Source organism: Mus caroli, unplaced genomic scaffold (genome assembly GCF_978045245.1).
Source record: "Mus caroli unplaced genomic scaffold, Mus_caroli_1 scaffold_1, whole genome shotgun sequence".
Classification (NCBI taxonomy): Eukaryota; Metazoa; Chordata; class Mammalia; order Rodentia; family Muridae; genus Mus; species Mus caroli.
In genome coordinates, this window is record NW_028227256.1 from 83,966,789 (window position 1) to 83,990,010 (window position 23,222).

Genomic DNA, 23,222 nt, shown 5'->3' on the forward strand with positions numbered 1-23,222 from the left:
TTCAGAGAGATCCTGTCTCAGTAAATAATGTGGCGAGTGATTGAGGAAAATACCTGCTGAAGTCTCTGCCTTCCATAGGCATGTATACAAGGGCACGTGTGCCCACATACATGTGAACATGTCTGTCTGGACAGATAGATCGATAGATAGATAGATAGATAGATAGATAGATAGATAGATAGATAGATAGATAGATGTTCATTACATATACATTCAAAAAGAATTTTTAAAGTCTACTAAAGTAAGTGTCCATGAGGACATGAAGCACCCTGAACCTCAAACTGTTTTCAGACAGTGCGAACCTGAACACTTGCCTGCACTCGGACCCGGAAGGTTCATTTCCAGACACACAGCCAAGAGACACCGGCATCCACAAAGGAGGATGTGCGAGAACATGGAAGCTGTATTTGTAAGAACCCCAGTCTGGAAACATCCCGATTACTATGGATGCTCTGAGACACACTCTTAGGGTAGTATATGTCCCAGCACCAGAAGCAAAGATGCCCATCGGTGGGTATGGGCTTGAGAGGAGCCCTGCTGGCATGCCGAGCGTGGTTTTGGCTGATGGGGGCAGAGATTACACACATGTGCATGGATACAACAGTTCGCCGACCTGTACACAAGATTTCTGCACATTTTTTTTTTTTTTTATGATTTGGATATGAAGTGTCATACCAAAAGGCTCGTGTGTTGAAGGTATAGTCCCCAGCTGGTGGCACTACTGAGAAATGATTATATTATGTGTGTGGTAACTTCATTAGTGACTTAGCTGTTCCATCGATGGGTTCACAGCTGAAGGAAGCAGAACCTGGTTGGGAGTAGACCTCAGGATGCTTTTCAAAGTGTGTCTTGTCCCCAGCCAGGTGTGTCTCCCTGCCTTTCTTCCTCTGCTGTGAGAACCGCAGCCTCCCCTGTTCCCTGACACCACTGTGATGCTCTGCCTCTCCGTAGGCTCAAGCAACAGGGCAAGCTGACCAGGACCATAAAACCCACAGCCATGAGCCAGAGTAAACTCTTTTAAAAAGTCACCTCCGGCACTTTGTCACAGCAACGAAAGGTTGATTCATGCACCTCGTGTGCATGCTTCTCTTCTGAAAATGAACACACAAGGAGGAGCGATATGAAAATTCATAAAAATGTAAGGGCTGTGAATAACCTTAAAGTGACCCAACGACAGGACACAGGCTGACTGACCAAGCTTAGACCTGGAGAAACATGATGATGAGTGTAGCCACTACTTTCTAGGGAAGGAGATAGAGTGCAAAGGCCCTGGGGCAGGAGCCACGCTAGTATCCTGCAGGAAGGAGCCCTGTTGTTGGGGCCAGCAGCTGGAACATAGGGAGAGAGCAGGAAAGCAGAGGGAAGACTGGCTAGGGAAATTGCCTTTTTGTTTGGAAAACTATGAAGTAGCAGAGCCTCAGGGGCTTAAGAGACTTGGGGAACTTGCAGGGTGAGCACACCTCTGTGTGTGTGTGTGTGTGTGTGTGTGTGTGTGTGCGCGCACGCGTGTGCTGAAGTTCATCTGTGGGTGTGGGCAGAGGCTGAAGAGGCCAGTGTGCTTGGTCATGACCTGTTGGGAGGCAGTGAGCTGAACTCTGGGCCAAGCCCAGGCTTAAAGGTGAAACTGAGTCTCTGGATTAGTAGAGAGTGCCTACAAGAACAAGGGAGCAGGGAGAAGGACTTGTGCATTGAGACCTTCCTGGAAGGGGCCTAGAGCGGCTGGCCAAGGGGCTACAATAGAAAATGCCTCACAGCCATAGCTTTAGTTAGGGCCAGTGGGAGGTGGCTGAGCAGGGTCTCCCAGGCTCGCCTCTGGGCCGCTCCAGAGTCCTGGGCACAGTGGCTCAAGGCATTTGTTGTGCCTGGGTGAGGCTCCTGTCTTGGGAGGCTGGGAAAGTTTGTACTTTCACTGGTCTAGGAATACGTGTGTGTGTGTGTGTGTGTGTGTGTGTGTGTGTGTGTGTGTGAGAGAGAGAGAGAGACAGAGACAGAGACAGAGACAGAGACAGAGAGAGACAGAGAAGAGAAAGAGGAGGGGAGCAGGGCAGAGACAAAGAGAGAATAAAGGAACCCTCTCTCTCCCCTCCCCTCCCCTCCCTTCCCCTTCTCTCCCCTCTCCTCTCCTCTCCTCTCCTCTCCTCTCCTCTCCTCTCCTCTCCTCTCCTCTCCTCTCCTCTCCTCTCCTCTCCTCTCCTCTTCCTCTTCCTCTTCCTCTTCCTCTTCCTCTTCCTCTCCCTCTCCTCTCCAGGGTGGGGCTGTTTGGTAGTTCAGGACTGCAGGTCTGTCTGAGTGCTCTCTCTCTCTCTCTCTCTCTCTCTCTCTCTCTCTGTGTGTGTGTGTGTGTGTGTGTGTGCGTGCGCGTGCATGTGTGAGGGGCGGGCACGGTGTCCCAGGAGGACAGAGTTTGCATTGATGAAAACCCTTCCCAGCTCTTTGAGGCCTCTTTCCCGCTGCCTGAGCCCAGCCGCCTAGTCCTCTGTGTCCCATAAGACTGCTCACTCCCTGCCAGGATGGCATCTTGTCTGGCCCTGCGCGTGGCGCTGCTGCTCATCTCTGGGGTCCTGGCCCCTGCGGTGCTCACAGGTAAGGGGCGCAGGCCCTCAGCTCTGCTGCTACCAACTTCTCAGGGCCAAGAACCACCACTGGGACCAGATCCTCCAGTACCTATGGGGTACAAGCCCCTCACACAAGGTGGGATCCCCAGCTGTGGTGATTCTGGGAGACCCCCACAATACTGGCCAGTAGAAACTGAGTAAGATGATGTATGTTAGCAACAGGATGGGTGGCCATTGAAAAAGACCTGGGTATCAGGGTCTGGTACATTTGGCTGTCTGATGTTCTTGGGGTAATACTTTGCCGCTAGAACACGTGGAGACTTCTGGACCTGGGAGGCTGGAGGACTCATCAGACAAAAGGCAAAGGGCTAAAGGCCAGAGACCCTCTGGGCAGAAAACCCAGAGACTCGTGATTCCTTTAAATTCTGCAAACCCTTTCCTTCTGACTTACGACCTAGGTGCTGTCCCCATAGAGATAAATATTTCTTAGAGTCTTTTGCAGGATAGTGAGGAAACTGGACTGAGCCCTAGGTGGCCTCTCTGGGGTCTGAAAAAACACTGCATGGCAGGCCTGCTCCGGGTCTGCTTCAGAGCAGGGACATAGGCACAGATAGGCTTTGATTATGAGAAAATAAATCTTGCACAGTTGTTCAGTAGTCTGCAGAAAGGCCTCCGGGTTCCCTAACTGTCTTACAACATTGCTACCTGAACTTTAGGGGTGTCTGTGTGTCTACAAAGGAAAGAAGTCACCTCTGCAGTAGAAGTATAGCCTAGGAACTCCCAGCCACACCTCAGGATGGCGATGGTGGTCTGTGGGCCGTTCTACCTCCCCTCAACACCCCAGGAAACAGCTAAAGACCTGACTATGGCCAGCCTGGCTCATACCTCTCTTGGCCATTTCCTAATCTGCAGAAGGTGGCACCCACTACGCTGCCTCCCTCATAGTGGGATGCTAAGACCTCACCAGGGCTCAACACAGGGCTCTGAGGATGGCCAAATGTCCAGTCAACACTCAGTGTTCAGAGTGAGCAGGGTTCAAAGCCCGAATGGATTTTTGGGAGAACTATCTCTTCTCACATGTTGGGACACACCCAGCTTCTGGGGTGGAAGCTGTGCTCGGTAATGTAGCCTGAAGTACCCCTGATGTTGGGAGTTAGGACTTACAGTGGGAGGAGGCATTTTCTATTGCCTAGGACTTGGAGCTGAGACCCACACCGCTTCCTGCCACAGTGAGGCTGTTGCCTGGCAGGACCCTGCAGCTGGAGCCTTCCTAGTGGCTCCTGTCCAGGTTTCTGTTAGGTTTCTTCCAACCTAAGCCTCTAGCCAGAGCCCCGGTCAGATTGTACATACACAACTCTAGTGGGTGGGCTTTCTGTTCCCACAGATGCTTTGGGAATAGCCAAGACCTCGCCTGACCTCACCTCCCTCTTTTTCCATGGCTTCCTTCTCCCCTAAGAACAGGCAGGCCCACAGCAGGCATGAGCATGCAAATCCCACCTTGAGTTTTGGGGTTCTGGCTATTCTGGGAGTGGGGAGATAGGAGGTTCTCAGAACTAGCCGTGGACACATAGGTCTGCGCAGGTGTGTACGCGGTCCGTGGCCCTGTCTCTCCTGAGCTGCAGTCTCATAGCAGGAAAGAAGAGATGGGGTACTCCAGCCTGCCACCCTTCCCGCCACAGCCACTGAGGTAGGGGAGCAGGCCAGGTTGAGTGGGCAGGAGGCCAGGGTGGGGATGAAAAGGCTCTTCATGTCTGCACAAAGGCCGTCTGTGAGCATGGGCGCCTGGCCTGGGGGCCTGTGGTCAGACCAACCGTTGAACAAACTTATTTACCAAAAGGCAGAGCAGCTTGGGGTGGTGGGGTTAAGGGGACAGCCTGGGGTATCCAAGCTTGTGACACTGACACCGTGTCACCTCTGCCAGAACAGAAACTCCTGTGACCTTGCTCACTGTCATGGTGTTTGAGTGTCCTTGTGGCCAAGGTGGACAGAACAGAAATCTCCTGCCGTGCCTGCCCTCCCCATCAACGCTTGCCTCTGCCCTCTACACTCTGCTCCCGGGGTCCCTGTACACACCTCCCAGGCCTCCTCCTCCCCACCCTCACCCCTCTCCTCCTGGCACACTGGCCTATAGTTCCTGGCTTCACCAGATGACTTGAAGGGAGCTGGCTTGCTGCTCTTTCTTAATGTTCTAAGTCTGGAGAACATGTCTTGCAGAGGAAAAACAAGATAACGCCTTGGCTATGGCCCACAGGTGCACCCCTTCCTTGGTGGGTTGGGGCAAACTCAGTCCCTGGCCAGGAAGTAGGTACCACTTAGGCTGGCTGGCCCTGGCACTCAGAAGCCTTGGGCGGCCTCCCTGGCCAGATGCCTGGTACTGGAGGTGAGCTTTGGCCAGTAGAGGTGGGATAGGGAGGGGCCAGCCTGTTTGTCTATTTTGGGTGTGTCCTGAAGAGTCTCAGGACAGACAGGCAGTCTATGGAGCCCAGACCTCACCTCAAGGCCTATTGAATGGCAGGCATACTCGCTTTTTTTTTTTTTTTCTTTTTCTTTTTTCTTTATCTGTCCAGCCCTAGGAGCTTGACACTAGATTGCTTGAGACCTGAGGTCATTCATTGTGGTTCTCAGACTATGAACACCGCCTCCTCTAAGCAGGTCACTGTGGCCTCACAGAGCACTCTCCACGCTTAGAGGGAGGCTGGCTGGGGCCACTCTATGAGAGGGAGGCCTCTGCAGTGGGAGGCAAAGGTCTTCGGGGGCCTTTTGCCAGTCTTTTCTGAAAAGGGGGTCTAGTTTTGGGACGCCCCGGGGCACATGATGGTAGTCCCTGCCTACAAGCTGAGTCTCAAGTCTGGCCCAGGCTTGTGAGACACTTTAGGATAATGCCTAAAGGACCTGCCAAAATCCTAAGGGACCTGCCAAAATCCTAAGGGACCTGCCAAAATTTTATGGTGCAAAGATTTCAATTTTACCAAAAAAAAAAAAAAAAAAAAGTTGTAAAATTATCTTCCGAACTCTGGCACATATTTTACCTGGTCACCAGTCACCACTATTTGCCACATAGCTACCCGGCCCCAAATGCAGAAGCAAAGTTGCCGACATCATTTGACCTCTGTTGTTGAGAACAAGGGCAGTCTCTTTCCCAACCAGAATGTGGGTTCAAACTGGGACAGTAACCCCAGCACTGAATTTACCAGCCTTACCCAGATTCTCTGATAGAACACAGGACCCCTCCCTGTCCTGGTCCAGAACAAACCCTCACACTTCTTTCTCCTTTCCAGACCTTGGCTTTTTTTTTTTTTTTTTTAAGAGCTTAGTTATTTTGAGGTTGACCAGAGTCGGGCTTTGGCTATGTCCTGTTTACCCTGGGAGATGGGGGGAAACCATGAACAGGAACACTCCAGTCTCGAGGGTCTATCCTGGGCTGTCCTTATTCTGAGCCTGTTCACAGAGGGACAGAGGCACCCAAAGATGGAGCCCTTTGCTCAAAGGAGTTCCAGGGACCTGCAGGTTGTGGATGAGCTGGTAAAAGAGGTACAGCTTTACTGGAGGACACTGGGAAGACAGAGCCATCACCAGCCTGTCCAGGGCTTTGGACCACCCCACCATGGCTGTCTCCACTTAACCTGAGCCTTGACTTTCTTTTCTCTGATTAGGAATAAAATGATCCCTGTGCCGCAGGCAGCTAATTAATGAGATGATCGAATGATATCGATTGGGTCTCTGTATGGAACCTGCTTGGGGCTGAATGCCCCTGGATCACTTTCCTTCCCAGATGAAATTAAGCCTTGAGCAGGGGACCAGCTGAGATACCTGACAGACAGGCTAAGGGAATCTTAGAGCCTGATGACCAGCCTGGTCTCGAACTTGTCATGGGGGAGACATTGGCCTAGTGAGTGGTGCTCTGGGCTTTACAGACTGGGTTTCTTATAGCGGTGTGTGTTTAGGGGGAGGGAAGGCTGAGGCAGTGGAAACATCAGGCCATGTGACTGGTATCCATCCTGCAGTTTCCTGTCTTTTTGCTTCAACCTGGGATCCGTGAGTACCCCAAACCATGCCGACTCCCAGCCCCAGAGGTAAAGGACTGTTGATGAAAGGCAGCTCAGGGTGCGCGCGAGTTGAGACCGATGGAGTGTGGGAAGCCTCCCTTTGCTGGCCACCTCCCCTTCATCTGCCCCCCACTTCCTGCAAGCAGCAATATGCTGTCTTGGATTGAAGGGGCGGGGCGGGGCGGGGCGGGTAGGGGGCCTGCTGGAGGCCCAGGGTTGGCTTCTCCTAGCCTTCCTCTGAGAAGTGGTATCCTCAAAGGTCCTTCTAGGCTTTTGCCCCAGGTGATAGCTGAGCTGTGTCTGCCCTGGGGGACAGAGCAACCCCCACTTTTTGCAACTGTCCCTGGCTCTCTGCCCCCTATCAATCTGTCTTCTAATGGCTTCAATGCTCAACAGGTGTTTTTCGGGTCACATGTGAATGGTTTCCCAAACTTAGAAGAGAATTTCTGAGCCAGGTGCCTTACCTTGTGGATTGTGGGAGCTGGTGTAGGGCATCCCTTAGTTGATCTGGTGGAGAGAGTTGGCATCCCTGCCCACAGACTACCTGAGCTGCACTGTCTATTTTTGACTTTGCAGCAGAGGGTCCCCAGGAGCCCGATCCCACCCTGTGGAACGAGCCTATTGAATTGCCCTCTGGTGAAGGTCCCCTGGAGAGCACAAGCCACAACCAGGAATTTGCTGTCTCTGGCCCTCCGTTCCCCACCTCTGCTCCAGCACCAGAGGACAGCACCCCTCCTGCCAGGGTGGACCAGGATGGAGGTAGGACCTGGGCGGAGCAGGGAGAGGGGAGGGAGGAGGATGAGAGGTAAAGAAGGCATTGAAGGGCAGGCCTGGGCTGGATTTGGGAGGGGCAGGGGTAACATGGTCCTCTGTCCTCCACAGGATCGCTTGGACCAGGCGCCATTGCAGCCATCGTGATCGCTGCCCTGCTGGCTACCTGCGTGGTGCTGGCACTCGTGGTCGTCGCGCTAAGGAAGTTTTCCGCTTCTTGAAGCCAATAAAGGAGCCGCACAGGCCCGCCCGCGGCGACTCTGCATCTCGTGCTCTCCTTTGTCCCCTCCGTGTCCCCGCGCGTGCGAGCCCGTGTGCAGGTGCAGCCGCGTGCGAACCTGGATGGGGGCGTATTGCTGGGCCACGCCGCGTGCCTGGGGGGTCGTGGGTGGAAAGCGCCAAGCAGAGAACATATGTATGCTTGGTCACATGCATGTGTTGCGCCCTGAGTGAGTGAATGCAGGGCGCCTGAGCGCAAGTGTATGCTAAGTACCACTCGCTGTGCCCCCCGCTGTGCCCCCGACGCAGTGTGCCTGAGCCCCCCACCCCCACCCCCGCCCCCGCCACGACTCCTGGCCCCAAGCGCTTCCGCCTAGTGAGTGCGGGAGAGGGGTAGGGAGCTGGAGGGCTTGGCTTAGGTTCACCCTATTCCTAGAGATCAACTCTCATAGGACCCGTCTCTGAAGGACTGACATTGGGTGGGGTAGTAAAAGCTTTTGACCTTCGCTCAGGCAGGAGGGGCCATATTCTAATTCAGAAGCCCAATTCCTTGTGTCTTCATTCTCCTCCCAGGGGTCAGCAGTTTCCTGACTCCAACCATTCATACTCCTGGGGCCCCCGGGTTACTGAATATGCTCTTCCTAGATGCTGTTCTTCCTTTTCCAGCTGACCCAGAAGTTGGGGAACATCCTGGGACAGAATGGGGTGTGTGTGAGGTGTGGTTGGAATGGCTGGGCAAGCCAGGGTAAGAGCTGTGACCCTCTGGTTGCAATGTAGCAAGTTGACATACCCTTCCAGGAATGCTCAAGGGACTAAGGTCTCAACATCACCGAGATCTGGGCTGTGATCTGTGGGAAGATCCTATAAAGGCCAGTAGCTTGAACAGGTCTGTCCTGGGTCAGGCATGGCAGTACGCACCTGCAATGCCGGGACTTAGGAGGCTGAGGTAGGACTGGAAGTTTAAGGCCAGTCTGGGATCTACTGGAAGATAGTCTCAAGAAACAAAACAAACAGAAGGCCAGTTCTGAAGAAATCTGGCAGGTGCTCAGTGCCCTGGTCACGTTCCTAGGACATTGGTGGGATGGATGCTCTGGGATAGAAATGGATAAATACAGTGCCTGTCCAGGCAGGCCTAGCGGGGACAGCAGTTCCCTGAGGAACCAGCTGACAAAGGAGTATCCGAGGCCAGTGTCTGGATCAGGTAGGAAGTCTGGATCCCCGGCCAAAGGACCACTGCTTACCAAAACCCGAGGTCCCGGTGGCCTTGTAACCATGTGCCTGCAGCCCCTTCTTGGGAAAAGGCCTCTCCTATTGGCCTAAAAGACTGCTCCTCCCTCCCAGCCCAGAACCAAATGCCTGGTTGCTGTGTGCATCAGGTCAATAAAGAAAAGGTCTCTACCTCTTGTTTTATACAGGATGCTTCTTTTAATGCAGCCAAAAATGATATTTGCTTTTCTCAAAACCATGACCATAAAGGATGCAGTGACCAATTCATTCTGCAAAACACCTGGGCTCCTTCAGGGGCCAGGAGACACAAGTGACATCAAGCCCTTCAAGGAGCTAGAGGTGGCATGAACCCTCAGCTAAGCTTTGGGAAGCCTGCTGAGGGCAGGGCTTGGCCGTGCAAGAGAGGCTGACAGAGGCACGGGGACGGGCAGGCAGGGTCACCACTGCTCATCAAACTCCCTCGGGCAGGGGCGGCCATCTGTGTGCCTGGTAGACTCTTAACGGCTTCCAAAGTAGGGAAGGACACGTGCAGTTCAGGGGATCCTGACAGTGGTTACCTTCCACCTGCCTGCTGCTAGGGACCCTTGTGTGGGCCTCTTCCAGTCCCTGGAAGGTCTCTGGAGCATGCCTGCCTTCTTCTACCTCTGAGAGGCTAGAGGGAGGTGGTGTAATACTGCCTAAGTACTTAGCCTTTCGCCAGTGTGCAAGCAAACAAGTGGCCAGGACACTAGAGCTTCCACTGCATGGGCAGGGACAGAACAGGCCGAAGCCACTCCTGCTGCCTGAGAAGGCACTGACATTCTTCCCTAAGACCTTCTGAATCTGTCGGGCGTCTCTGCCGGGCCTGCTCCCCATCCCTGCCCACACCCCTCCCTTCAGGCTGATGCCTGAGCTGGGGAGGTTCATTGACGATTCCGGCTGCCCAACTTCCTGCGGTCCTTATTCTGGCTGCGCTGAGGGTCCTCCATCTTATGTACTCGGAAACATTCCTTGAGGTTCTGGGAGCGGATCTTGGGGTTCAGGATCTCCTCTGTCATGGAACTGGGGAACCAGCCTCTCTCCTGGTCATGCAGCCGCTCACCAAAGATCCACCCTGCAAAGAAGTCAGTGGGGAGCTCTACAGGGGTAGGGGGAGGCAAGGCTGGGGCTTTCTCTTAGCTAGGGTTCCCCTCTGCAAGGGGAGCAAGGATTGAGTCATCCTCAGGAGTTCAGCATTTCCAAAGGGCAGTGGCTTGGCACCCCACCTAAGCTTTGATTGCCCCTATAGTGTGCTAGGAAGCATATGGAATGTAAGAACCAGGCTGCAGGCTCTCCCATGGGTGGAAGCCTATTTTGAACCTTGCCAGGCTACCCCATACCAGGACAAGAGACTTGAAGGGCCACCCCTAAAAGAGGCATTTAAAGGACCAATGTAGGAGATAGCCGACCACTGGCTTAGCAAACCTAAACACTGAGCTCACACTCTCACTGGGTGCATTCTCTCAGAACTTCACCTGGAGAGTCAAGTGGTTAATGTGGGGTGGCCACTAGAAGCTGGGGAGACCCTGAGTCCCCAAGTGCCCTGATCTCTTTTCTCTGCTGTCTTCCCTCTCCTAGAGGTCTTTGCCAGGCTTGTTAATTGGCCTGTCCCTACCCAGCACTCTTCAGGCCACCTTAGGATGGGTATGGGGCAATGTCTTATGGCATAGGAAGGGTGGGCATGGGGTGGGACCCACAGAGGAATCCTGTGGAGATCACTTGGTTTTCTGATCATGACTCAGGGCAAAGGAGAAGAAAGGAGGGACCCTTTGTTCTCAGGTATTTTGATTGTCTCTGTTGTAATGACATCAGGCTACCACATTGTGCCTAGGCCACCATTAAATTTCAGGGTTCCCCTTGCCTTTGCCTCCTGAATGGTGGAATTACAGGCATGTCCCATCATACCCTGCTACTTCTGGAATTTTGGTCAGGAATAGTTAATACACAGAAGAGGGAGCTATGGAACAAGAAAGGGAACTAGAGCTAAACTGGGCAGGGGCTACAGAAAAACTCGAATTAGAGCTAGTTCAGCCTGCCATCCACAGGGTGGGCAGGAGCAGGGCCTCTTGGCCTGGTGGTCACAGACATCCGCAGAGGCTTGTAGTCAAACAGGTTGAGGTCAGCATCAAGCTCCCTCCTAGGGGAGGCCATAGCTAAGGCTGGGAAGGAGACAGAGAACCACCTGCTAGGCCTGCTGTTAGGGGAGAGAGCCTCACAGCTCCCGGGAATGGAAGGAAGGCTCAGAAGTCTGAGGAAAGGCCAATGAATACTGGGCCCAGCGCTCAGGCAGAATGTTCTAGGTAGTGTCAACACCAGCAGGGATGAGGGGCCCTGCCTGCCCACCTGCTAACTGCAGCATCTAGTCCTACATCTAGGCCATAGTCCTCTCTCCCATGGCTGGCCAAGATGCAGAGTCCCCTTGGTGCAGGGCTCACCATCCTCTGTCTTCTCCAGGATGTTCAGGATATCTGCCAGTTCCAGCGTCAGTTCATCAGGCTGCTGGGCCACATACGGGTGCACACACTGGACCTGGGGACAGTCTGCAGGAGGGGTGGGGGGAAAGTGGTATGGGGTGTTCCCATCATGGGTTCCACCCTGGTCCACAACCAGGTGGTGGTACCAGGGACAATCTGCCATCAACAGACTGAATCCTATCTAAAACAGGACCTGGGACTGCAAGAAAGACAGAAAGGTTCCCTCTGAGAGGGAGGAGGTCACACTCCAGGGAATTATGGGAAAGGGAGGAAGGGACTCACTAGCCGAGATGGAGCTCTCAGCCTAGAAGACAAGAGGAACCTCTTATTCTTAGGTGTGACCCTGTGAGCAAGTTGGGATGAGAACAAGCCAGCAGGCTGGGACAGTAACTTCTTCACAAGGCAGATAGACTCATGTTCCTTTGGGGTTTCTGTGAGTTATAGAAAACTGGAAAACCCAAAAGTACACTGGAATTTGGGTCCAGGATTCTGCCATCTGACTCTTAGGACGTTGGAACTTCCATTTCTTTCTTAACCATCCAGTTAAGTACAGGGGTACTAAGCTCCTGCTTGGTGCCAGGATGGACTTCTGCAGAGAAGTGCCTTCCCACCAACTGCCAAGGAACCGGGAAGCTGAGCCCCAGTAAGTCCTCGCCAAAGACAACCTAGAGCCTCCTTTCCAAGTCAGAGACTCACCCAACAGCCGAGATGTGAAGGATACAAACTTGGTCCTCCTGTTGGGGGCCAGTGAGGTCATCCAGCGCTTCATCTCGCTCCTGCATAGGAAGGGGCAGAAGTGCCCAACTGCAGAGCCAACAAACTCCGCCTGCCTGGTGGCGTGAACTTAGGCCTCCAGGCCAACTACATTCTAAGCCTGGCTCTCGCTAACACCAGGATGGCTCAATTTGCTGCACAGGGAACCCCTCCCCACTCCCCACTCCCCACTCCCCACGGGCCAGGGTTTGAAGTCAGACAGTGTGAGGAGCCATCCATGAGGTCCTGCAAGCTGCTGGCTCTCAGAGGTGCGTTACAGGGAAGCCACAGTCTCTCAGCTGTGACAAAGCTGGGAAAAGTTAACATCACTTCCTGTTAATCCCTATGATCTAGAGCCTGGGGCTTCAGCAGGGGATGGGACAACTCTGGGTGGGTGGGGTGAGGGGCAGCTGAGCATGGAGGAGGGAGAGAGTAGCTCACAGGCACATCAGCTGTAAATACCCACTTTATAAGATGGACTTGCCCTCCTTGTACAGGAGAGCCCAGGAAGGTACAGCCATCCCCGTGCCATCCACACCCCAAAGTGAAGAGCCTGCAAAAGCCTCTACCAGAGTCCCCATGGGATGGAGTCATGTCAAGTAGTGAGAGGCCAGCCTCCTACAGATGTGTATTGAGCCCTGTTTTACCTATGGCAAAAATAAGCCTATGAGGGGTGCTGGGTGTGGCTCACGGCGCTAGACACTCACTGGGAGGATGCCTTCAGCATATAGGTGGCCTCTCGGTCATCTGCATTTTCCAGCAGCCGCAGGATGAACACATTCGCCAGTGTTTGGCCCTGGTCCTCCAGCTCCTCCACTCGCAGCAGGCCCCTTGGGGCCGAATCAAACACCTGGTACTTGTCTCTGGGGAACAGGGAGGCAGGGTGGACGTGTTGGTCTCAGGAGAACCTTCTGGCTGGCTAGAAGAACCAGCATATGGCCCTAGCCATTCTTTACCCACTCTGGGAAATCCCAGCATGCCTGTCCCCTGCTCCTTAGAAGGGCTCCCATCCTGGGTTGTGGCAGAGTAGTGGCCACTCTATCGAGCTAAGTGTCAGACACTGTGCAGACTTTCCACATCTGCAGGAGGGAAGCAGGCTCATTTGGGGAGGCTCCATCATGGCCCACAGCTGGGCAAGAGCCGAGCAGGCCTTTGAAAACTCGACCCTAAAGACAGTTACACTGCTACCTCACTGTCTCCCACTGCGCTCACACTTAGGTCCGTCAGTGCCAGGCTTACCCAGGGATCTGCCGGCAGATCACCAGCAGATCATTGAAGAGGAAGAGGTAAATTTCTCTGAAGAGCTTCTTGGTCCGCAGGGTGCGGGAGGTCTTGGGGCCGGACATCTGCTGCAGCTCACCCTGCTTCAGCAGCCACCGGGAGTGTGAAATGATGGGTACTGACTGGGGAGGAGAGGAGGCGTCAGGTGGCAGCATCCTTGCACTCCCACACCCTCCTGAGGGGCCTACAGATGCCACACCTGGAGAAAACCTGCGAGACGGTGTGCAAGGACTGTGTGGGGCCATCATATTCCCTGCCACCGGCCCTGCAGCGAAACAGCAGCAGGGGTGAGTTTTCACATGAATATATGTGTCCTTTGTGTGTGCATTGTGCATGTGTACACATGTGCTGCTGTGCATGTGTACTGTGTGTCTGTGTGTGCTATCTATGTACCTACACTTGAGATTCTGTGCTCATGCCAGTGCTTTGGTATTTCCATGTGTATTGGTGTCTGTGTTCATGTGTGTATATATGTGTGTGTGCTTGTATATGTGTATGCATGTGTGTGTGTGCATGTATGTGTGTGCATGCATGTGTGCATGTGTGTATGTGTGTATGCTTGTGTGTATGTGTATGTGTGTGCATGTGTATATGTGTATGTGCATGAGTGTATGTATGTGTGTGTGCTTGTGTGTATGTGTGTGTGCATGTATGTATTATGTGTGTATGCTTGTGTGTATGTATGTATGTGTGTGGATGCATATGTGCATGTGTATATGTATGTGTGCATATATGTATGTATGTGCATGAGTGTATGTATGTGTGCATGTGTGTATGTATGCATGTGTGCATGTATGTATTATGTGTGTGTGCTTGTGTGTGTGTGTGATCATCATCGCATCAGGCTCAGCTTGCTTAATGTAGCCTAAGAGGTCAAGTTTACAGAAGAAAGGAAATAATGGTGCCCTCAGGATAGGAAGGTCAGGGCTGCAGGTGCAAGCTGTTTTCCAGGACTGCTGGGCCCACTGCAGTCGCCCCAGCAGGTGCAGCTCCAGGAGGTATCAGACGGTCCTGCCCATCCTCCAGCTGGACTCAGCTCCCAAACTCTGACCTCTGGGACCCCTTTAGTTTTGTTCATGCTAGACCAGTGCTCTCTTCCTGAGCTACAATGAACAGCTCTCCAGAGCCCTCAGTACGCACCACGTGCCAGTGTCCAAGTCACCAGAAATCCAGAAAAAGGAAGGAGCTGGCAAATCCCTGAACACCGAAGAGTCCCTTGAATAGTCCCTAGCCCCATACATTGATCACCCAGGCAGTAACAGTGCCAGACACACACAGGCAGGTGGCTGTGGGCCCACAGCTCACAGAAGGTAAACCTGGACAGAGTGCATGATGACTGGCTTCCACCACTGGGGAGGGTGTACAGGGGTGCAGGCTGGACCACCCATGCCTCTGGGTAGGGTGGGCACCAGCTGACCCAGATCTTGCATACTCACCTTGATCTTGAACTCCATCTTCTTCTGAATGCTGATCATCTGTTCCGTGCGGCTCATCTTCCGGACACCCTCATTGCATGCCTTGACCACCTGGCACAAGGAGGACTTGTCAGGCCAGCCTGCCAGCATGTCCCCAACTACCACTGAGACAGTATGTTCAGCTGCTGACACTGACTGACTAGCCTCAGGTTGGCAGGAACTCTTTCTCTATGACACTCTGGGACTAAGTGAGGATGCTTTGTGCAGTCTAGCAGTGGTTCTCAACCTGTGGGCTGCAACCCCTTTGGGATTGAACAACCTTATCATAGGGGTTGCATCTGCAGCAGATGCCTACATTACAATTCATAACAGTAACAAAATTACAGTTATGAAATAACAACGATAATAATTTTGTGGTTTGGGGATTGCCACAACATGAGGAACTATGTTAAAGGGTCGCGGTGCAGCATTAGGAAGGCTGAGAACCATGGGTCTAGAGGATGATTTATCTCCTTGTCCTTGACTAGAAAGCCAACCTCCCAGGCCAAGAAAAGGGATCTTTCTTCTCAGTTTGACTAGGAAAGGAACGGCTCCCCAGATTGACTTCTCATGCCCTGGGGGTGCACAGGCTCCCCACTTCCCTGGAAGGCAGCCAGGAACCAGCATGCCATTAACACTACATTTCCCCAGACCCCTGGGCCTCCACTCCAGGATCAGAGCCGTAAATGGCTCATGGTGTTGAGGACAGAGCCTGGCCTGATGCAGGTGCTTTGCCAGTGTTAAGTAGTGCAGGGCAGAAAGAAGCATACGAGGATGTTCCTTTAGTGTAGCTTAGAACTAGAAAATCTGTCACCAGCTTCAGCTGTCCATTAAGTATCACCGTCTGGAACACAATATATCCACACACCCCGAGGCTCGGAATCACACACTCCGCTGAAGAGCAAGGGCTGTGCTTTAGACACAATCTCTGATTGTAAACAGTATGGTGGTAAACTCTGTGTGTGTGTGTGTGTGTGTGTGTGTGTGTCTGTGTGTGTGTCTGTGTGTGTGAGAGAGAGAGAGATCTTTGCTATCTTCATTTTGCTTCTGCTAGTTTTTAAAATTTTTCTTGTATTTGATCATTGATTACTTTTATGAATGAGAAAAAAACCCTTTTTTTTTCAAAAAAAAAAAAGTAAGCAAGATAAACTGATTATCTTTCACCAAAAGGAGGGGAGAGAAAAAAGCAGAGAAGAGCTTAAATAGGAAGCACACCAGGCCCTTGTCCCACCTCTGAGATAGCCCTCTGGGGTAGGCAGGCCCAGGGCAGGTCAGAGATCACCAGACCCATCCAGGGTGCTGCTGCCCAGTAGGGCCTAGAAAAAAAAAAGTCATATGGCTCATTGGTGGGGGCCAAGTACCCAAAACAGTCACTTGATGGACACACAAAGCTAGAGAAAGCTGCTGATACCCACAGACAACCCATCACTGCCACGGGAGTCATCTAGGAGGACCAGAAGTTGGGGACACTCTTAGGCAAGGCTCTGGGTCAGGGTATACACCAATATAAGCTGGACCCTGGAGGATAGAGTGGGAACTGTGGGGTGCAAACAGGTGTTGGGTTGCAACAGAGTCCTATGCTGGTAAAGAGTACCAGGCAAGCACCTCCATATATAACCTGGGCACATGAACAGGGGTGGGGTATTGCAGAGGAGGCACTGACAAAACTGCATTAGGTATGAATTTTCCCCCCTTAGTGACTCTTCTGGACTGCAAAAGTAAATCTCAGAATAAATAAATGAAATGCTAAGAGATCACAGTAACAGAGGAGATCAGTAGGGACAGTGATCTAGAGGGAAAATGGACCCCGGGACACACCGGTGTAAATAACTCACCATTTCTAGCTCCTTGTGGGCATCCAAGGCGGTGCCTTCACGCTCAGACCTCTCCTCCACTCTCTTCAGGATATTCTGAAGGCAAGATGGAGCTGTGTTACCCCACTCTTCCCCTTCCCCTCCCTGTCCTCCCTGGCAGTGGTTATCATCTCTCAGGTGCAGCTTTAAAAATGCAACACACATAGCCCTTGGCTGGATGGACAGAGGGCACAGGGTCCTCAGCCAGGCCAGGGGTAGATGCCTTGACCCAGCATGCTAATGGGAAGCCCAGAACTCAGTAGTTTAGGCCCCAAGGGTAGATACTTTATGCAGAACCAATGGCCCATCGAGAGCACAGCACAGAGGCAGCGCAAAGCAGCAAGGGACCCTGGTCACTCAGGCAGGGGTAAGGGCTCGCTCTGTCCCTAAGTGAGACACAGTGTTTACACAGGATCCTCCCTCCCTCCCACTCTCCCTCCCTTCTGGGTGGTCACTGGAGGCTTAGTCATCACAGTCCTGGAGGCTTGGCTGACTGACTGGTCTTTTTACTGTAACACATCTTTTCTCCTATCCTTTAGTTTTCTTCAGTTCACAATTAACATAGCTTCTCAGGCTGAGTATAACCCTGTCTACTCTGTACTGGCTGGTTTTGTGTGTCAACCTGACACAAGCTGGAGTTATCACAGAGAAAGGAGCCTCTCTTGAGGAAATGCCTCCATGAGATCCAGCCTTAAGACATTTTCTCAATTAGTGATCAAAGGCAGAGATCCCATTGTGGGTGGTGCCATCCCTAGGCTGGTAGTACTAGGTTCTTTAAGAAAGCAGGCTGAGCAAGCCAGGGGAAGCAAGCCAGTAAGTAACATCCCTCCATGGCCTCTGCATCAGCCCCTGACTCCCAAGTTCCTGCCCTGACTTCCTTTGGTGATGAACAGCATCGTGGAAGTGTAAGCTGAATAAACCCTTTCCTGCCCAACTTGCTTCTTGGTCATGGTGTTTTATACAGGAAGAGAAACCCTAAGTCAACTTTCCTCTATGCCTGCTCTCACCCTCTGTAGCAGCCACAGTGACAAATGTCAGCCACATCAGGTGAGGATGGAATCTGAGACATCCTCCCCCTCCCCCCTTCTTGCCCACACCTCTGCATTCCTTCCCATCATGCTTTATGAGCTCAGTGCTGGCCCTGGTCCTATGACTCTTGTTTCCCCAGTACCTTTGAACATTCAAGTTTCTCTATATACAGTGTTCTTTCTTCCAGATGTTGATGCCACTGGCTCCTCTAAGCTGAGCCTCACTTAAATCTTGCTTGTCTTTCTTGATTCCTCCAATTGGCAGTAACCAGGCAGGCACCCTCGACTGGGTTAACTCATTGCTAACCCTGACAGCTATGCCCACTTTTCTGGATATGTCTGCCAATCTTTACTTCTGGAATATAGCTGAGCCCTCATTGCTTGGAGCACAGTAGGGCCCTAATTGGCCCTTATTTAACAAATGGATTCTCTAAAATACTAGTGGAGAGGTAGAAGGAGCTAAGGCTTGGACAGGGGAGGCCTGTAGAGCCCAGGACATGGTCAGGGGTCACACCTGGACCAGCAGCTTGAGTCTCGTGATCCTCTGGAAAGGCAAGATGAGGAAGGAGGAGAAAGGCAGGCCCTTGCATTTGGGGTCCAGCTCCAACTGTGCGATCAGTTCCCGGAAAGTGGCCTTCTCCTGTCTGAAGATCCAGACACAGGGGGCTGTCTCTGAGCTCAGGCCCTGGAGGTGTGAATAGAAGATGCTTCCCCCACCCTCTTCTCCCTCCCCCTTCTCATTTTTCAAAATGGAAAATAAACTGTTCATGTAAACGTCAAGTAACAATAGTGGCTCCATATGCCTGGCCATGAAGACTTGGCAAAGCATGATTTGTGTGGGAGGGGTAAGAATCCCATTGTAGCCAAGGTTATGAATCAGACATACAATTAGATGACTTCATCAGGCAGGAAGCCGAGGCAAGGTAAACCCACGGAGAGATGCAACCCGCTGCAGGCTTGAGGCACCTGCCAGGAAAGCCTGAGCTATTTTTGACAAGTGGCCTGGCCACGTGGCCCAGTGCTGCCGAAGGCCAGGAAGTCAACTGCCAGAGACTTACTGCAGGGTAGCAGCAGACATCAGGGCAGTCACTGTACCTACTGCTAGGGGGAGCAGAACCCCCAGCGGCACCCACAGGGCAAAGCTACATGGTGACCAGCCATCCTGGGGATTCTTGGGAACTGCAAGACACAGACATCTATTCTTCTTGCTGCTTAATCAGAGAAGTAGCAGCCGATTCCCACCACTTCCAAACAGTCACTGGAAAAGCACCCAAATGAATGCCTAGATACTCAAAGTTTAAAATGTCCACTTCAACCATCTGGCTTGATAGAAAGGCCATCAAATCCAGATGCTATTTGGACAGTGGGCACGTGGCACACTGAAACCTTCCTGGCTCTACAACAGAGCCTAGAAGCCATGGGGAACTGACTCTGTCACAAATGACTAGAAACCCTCCCTCTGTGTCAGCTGCAGGATGCTTCTTAGTGACTGTCACAGAACTGCCACCTCTGACCCATAGCTTCTTAACACAGTAGCTGCTGCCATGTGTCAGGCAGAGTTTGCCAGCCTCCTCAGGCAACCTGGATAGATTTGTCTGTTCTAATGAGGCCCTCAACCTTGCCTTTGTTCTCAGGGCACCCCAGAGACCCCTGTACCTGGACTATGTTTGGGACTGCAAACCTGGTCTTGATTTTCTACTATAGGTTCTCATACTGGAAAGACTTTTGTTTCGCTTTGTTTTGTTTGGTTTGCGTGGGTAGGTACCAAAAGGCAACTCTTTCTTTGTGGTCCAAAGCAAGGTCGTGAAATGGGATACTGTCTCCTAGTTCACATGCAATGCATGACAAGCCAAGACTCCTTTCTGCCCGCCACTGGCTTTCTTACTACTTCAAACCTATATTTCCAATGTTCTAGACCTTGGATCATCCCTGTGGCTATACATTCTTTCCTACAGGGATTTCTTGGCTGTTCTGGAGACAGGTCTGGAGGCTTCAGATGACTCCCCCGGAGCACAGGCAGACTACCGGTTTTCTAGTGACACCAAGATCTCAGGGAACATGCTAGAGTTAGATGCTCTCACCCACCTGGCTAAATTGTGTGACTTAGTGTGGCCCTGAGGAATGCCCAGGCAAGGATGGCTGAGCCCAAGCAGGGTATACTCACAGGAGCTGCTTGTATGTCCTTTCCTGGTAGGTCTGGTTACTGACGTAGGTGATATAGACCGAGAAGTGATCAGCTGCGTAACGGTACACGATGTCGCACACATCCGAGATAACAATGTTCTCCTCCATGCGGTGCTCCAGCTCCAGCAAAAACCTGTGAGAGGCAGAGGCTGAGCTGAAGGCCCCTGAAGGTGCCTGGAGATCAGTGTGCTGGGCTGGAGAGACCAGCACTCTCTCCCAAGGTGAGTGGGACTCTGCATGCCAGTAGCTCATCTGAACACAACAGGGAACAGCCATGGTTTTAGGTGGATAACACCACCAGAAGTATGCAGAGGGAGAGAGGGCATGAGGCTCATCTTTTAACTCTTACATGTGTACTGATGTGTTTGCAGGTGTAACAGAATGATGATCAAGCTGTGTCTCACAATGGTCCCCTGGGTACTAGGAGTAGCAGGGATTGGATGAACCTAGACTGGCATCATGCCCACCACTCATTAAGCCAATGGACAACGCATGAGGAGTGTAACATGGGGGTCTCTACTTTTGTGTTGTGGAAATTTTCAAATTAAAATCAGAGTTGGTGTGTAAATAGCAAGCTCAGAGATCCCACGGGTTGCTCTGGCATCGATGAGCCATCACCTTAGAAGTTACTGGATAGGAGGATAAGATGGCTGCCAGCAGAGGCAGAGACTCCAAAGAAAAGGCAGGTGTCAGTGCAAAGGGGGCAACTGGAGAGCCCCACACACAGACAGCAAGAGCAATCGGGCTTCCACATGTGACACTGAGTGACCCTCACTGTAGGGAAGGGATGTCTCCGCCGTGCCCCACCTAATCTGAATGTGGGAAGTTGGCCTAGTGCTTCCTATGATGCTGGGAACAGCTCAGTGAACCTTTCATCCTAATTTCTCTCCTTCTCCTCCTCCTCTTTCTCCTCCTCTTCTTCTTCCTCCTCCTCTTCCTCTTCCTCCTCCTCTTCCTGGTCTTCCTCCTCCTCTTCCTCCTCCTCTTCCTCCTCTTCCTCCATAAGAGCTCACTTCCTCCTTTACCCAAGTCCAACCTCAGGAAACACAGATCCATCCCACATCCTTTCCTGGATTGCTGGATGCCTCATGGAGAGGAGAAAGAAGCAGCAATCTGGGCTCTGGCCCTGGCCTGCAGGGAGCTTAGGTTTCCGTATTTCCAGGTGAGCAGTTGTTCCCAGAAGACCTTGGACACTGTCATGAGACCCACACAGATTTGCATAAGATTCAGCTCAACATCACTCTAACCAGTTAGGAGAGCCCTTTAACTCAGAGCACCATAAGGATGCACAGGTCTCAGAGGCCAATGGGAAGAGACCCAGGGCTACCAACTGGCCAACCTGCTGGAGAAGACAATGGGCCTTTTGGTTTACATCTGTGTGTGTGTGTGTGGGGGGGGGTCAGAGGTCAAAGGTCAACTTCAGGTGTCATTCCTCGAGAGCCATGCCCCTAGTTTCTTTCTTTTTTTATTTTTAATATTTATTTATTTATTTATTTATTTATTTATTTATTTATTATATGTAAGTACACTGTAGCTGTCTTCAGACACACCAGAAGAGGGTGTCAGATCTCATTTCGGGTGGTTGTGAGCCACCATGTGGTTGCTGGGATTTAAACTCTGGACCTTCGGAAGAGCAGTCGGGTGCTCTTACCCACTGAGCCATCTCACCAGCCCCCCACCCCACCCCTAGTTTCTTTTGAGACAATCTTCCATTAGTCTGTAGCTTGCCAATTAGGTTAGACACCAGCCACCAGCCAGCGCCAAGGATTCTCTTAGCTCCCTATCCCTAACTCTGGAGTGACAAGTGAATCCCACCACCTTTAGCTTTCATGTGGGTTCTGGGATCACACTCAAGTCCTCATGCTTGCAAGACAAGCATTCTACCCACTGCCCTGTCTCCCCTATGCCTAGATTAATGGCTTCATCCTCCCTATTTCTTTATGTAAAAATCCAAAACATTCAAAGGCCTAGAAGCCCAACCAGTTAGCATGGGCCCTGGTTTCAGCCACTCGCTGGCAGAGAGAAGATGGAAGGTGGCCCTGCAGTGCTCACCGCTCACTGACAGCCATGACATCCAGGACATTGGAAAAGAGGATGTGGGCCTCGGATGGGTGCAGGATCTTCTTCAGACGCTCGTTCTCCATGAAGTGCGACACCAGCAGGTTCAGGCTCTTATAGTAGGAGGCCTCGGAGGTAACCAACTCAAACATGGCCTGCGGAGACACAGAAGAGACCGTGTCGTCATTGCTAAGAGCTGAGGACATCCTTAGAGGAAGATGTTCTGAAGCCTGTGGTGGCAGCTGCATGGCAGATGCCAACTTGCCCTGGTGCAAAGGAGAAAACCCTTCGCTCTCAGCAGGTACATGGTCACAACCTGCTACGTGAACACCGGATGACAAGCTAGGGATCAATCCATAGAAGAAGAAACAATGTAAGAGGCAGGCCTTGTGACAGAGCCAGATGGTGACAAAGATGACTCTGGCCTGAGTTTACTGGCGTAGAGATGGGCAGAGCAATCAATAGGGACAGGACCCTGCCTGCCCCCATTTTACAAGAAATAGATCAAGATGTCAATCAGGAAGGGTGGAGTTTTGGGTGACTTTATACATTTTTCTTTTTAGCTTTTGAGTTATCTGAAAAAAAATCCTCAGTAAACCTCTATTATTTCCTTTAACATCTGATTTTATAATGTAATTTTTTTAAAAAATCACAATTTTCATTTTGAAAAAAAAAAAAAACAGAAAAAGAAACAGAATTTTACTTCAGCCTTCAGGATTACCTTTCTCCTGTAACAACATTGACTTAACAATGTGATGAACTCAAAACTTCCCGGCAGCAGACCTGGCTAAGCTTGCCTTTAGTGCTTGCAAATTACCTACCCCAAATCCAGTGGGAGCCATGCCCACTGTCTGTCCAGGCACTCTCCACTGTCTCTTGACTCAGGGCTGTTTAGATGGCTGAAGGGACAGTGTGACAGGTTGAACTATTGACCCCTCCAAAAGTATGCTCACTCCCTGGTCTCCAGGACCAGCAACTGTGCCCTTGAGTGAAACTGGGTCTGTGCTTGAATTGAAAGTCTTGAGGTGAGACGATAAGACCGTTCCAGAGTCAGGGTGGGTCCTACCCCTAGTTCGAGGTGTTGAGTTTTGCTTCTGCTGCTATGATAAAATATAAAGTTTAAGAAAGGTTTATTCAGTTCACACTTCCAGGTCATAGCCTGACATCTCAAGGAAGTCAAGACAGGAAGTCCAAGCAGCGAGTCACACCCACAGTTAAGAGTAGAGAATGAACCACGGTCCCCTATTCAGCTCCCTTCCCCTCTTTTACAGTCTGGGACTCACTCAAGCTCAGAAAATGGA

At 51.8% G+C, this 23,222-nt stretch overlaps 2 protein-coding genes across 4 annotated transcripts in view; one reads left to right on the top strand and one right to left on the bottom strand.

Annotated features, from left to right (window-relative positions):
- The first annotated feature begins 2,510 nt into the window (after positions 1–2,510).
- Snorc (secondary ossification center associated regulator of chondrocyte maturation) lies at positions 2,511–7,593 on the top strand. Of its 2 annotated transcripts, none has more exons than XM_021175882.3 (3): positions 2,511–2,583; positions 7,178–7,360; positions 7,484–7,593. In XM_021175882.3, exons 1-3 carry the CDS (start codon positions 2,511–2,513, stop codon positions 7,591–7,593), a joined length of 366 nt encoding a protein of 121 aa, XP_021031541.1. The 2 variants fall into 2 exon arrangements, with proteins under 2 accessions (XP_021031541.1, XP_021031550.1); XM_021175891.3 differs by having other exon boundaries at positions 7,181–7,360.
- Positions 7,594–8,993: 1,400 nt separating this feature from the next.
- The window catches only part of Ngef (neuronal guanine nucleotide exchange factor), a 96,794-nt gene continuing 82,565 nt past the window's right edge, over positions 8,994–23,222 (bottom strand). For both annotated transcript variants that reach the window (XM_021174300.3, XM_021174309.3), the window contains 10 exons: positions 21,916–22,076; positions 19,844–19,996; positions 18,194–18,323; positions 16,634–16,708; positions 14,781–14,870; positions 13,303–13,466; positions 12,771–12,926; positions 12,007–12,086; positions 11,272–11,376; positions 8,994–9,911 (listed from right to left, as the gene is read on the bottom strand). In XM_021174300.3, the coding sequence (XP_021029959.1) occupies positions 9,721–9,911; positions 11,272–11,376; positions 12,007–12,086; positions 12,771–12,926; positions 13,303–13,466; positions 14,781–14,870; positions 16,634–16,708; positions 18,194–18,323; positions 19,844–19,996; positions 21,916–22,076 (1,305 nt within the window). In that variant the 3' untranslated portion in view covers positions 8,994–9,720. The remainder of the gene's footprint in view (positions 9,912–11,271; positions 11,377–12,006; positions 12,087–12,770; positions 12,927–13,302; positions 13,467–14,780; positions 14,871–16,633; positions 16,709–18,193; positions 18,324–19,843; positions 19,997–21,915; positions 22,077–23,222) is intronic.

What these genes read in the sequence shown, in the direction of transcription:
- Snorc (XM_021175882.3), top strand. Translation starts at nt 2,511, where the DNA reads ATGGCATCTTGTCTGGCCCTGCGCGTGGCGCTGCTGCTCATCTCTGGG. An exon ending in GGCCCCTGCGGTGCTCACAG is followed by an intron (nt 2,584 to 7,177) that starts GTAAGGGGCGCA and finishes TTGACTTTGCAG; the next exon opens with CAGAGGGTCCCCAGGAGCCC. An exon ending in CAGGGTGGACCAGGATGGAG is followed by an intron (nt 7,361 to 7,483) that starts GTAGGACCTGGG and finishes TGTCCTCCACAG; the next exon opens with GATCGCTTGGACCAGGCGCC.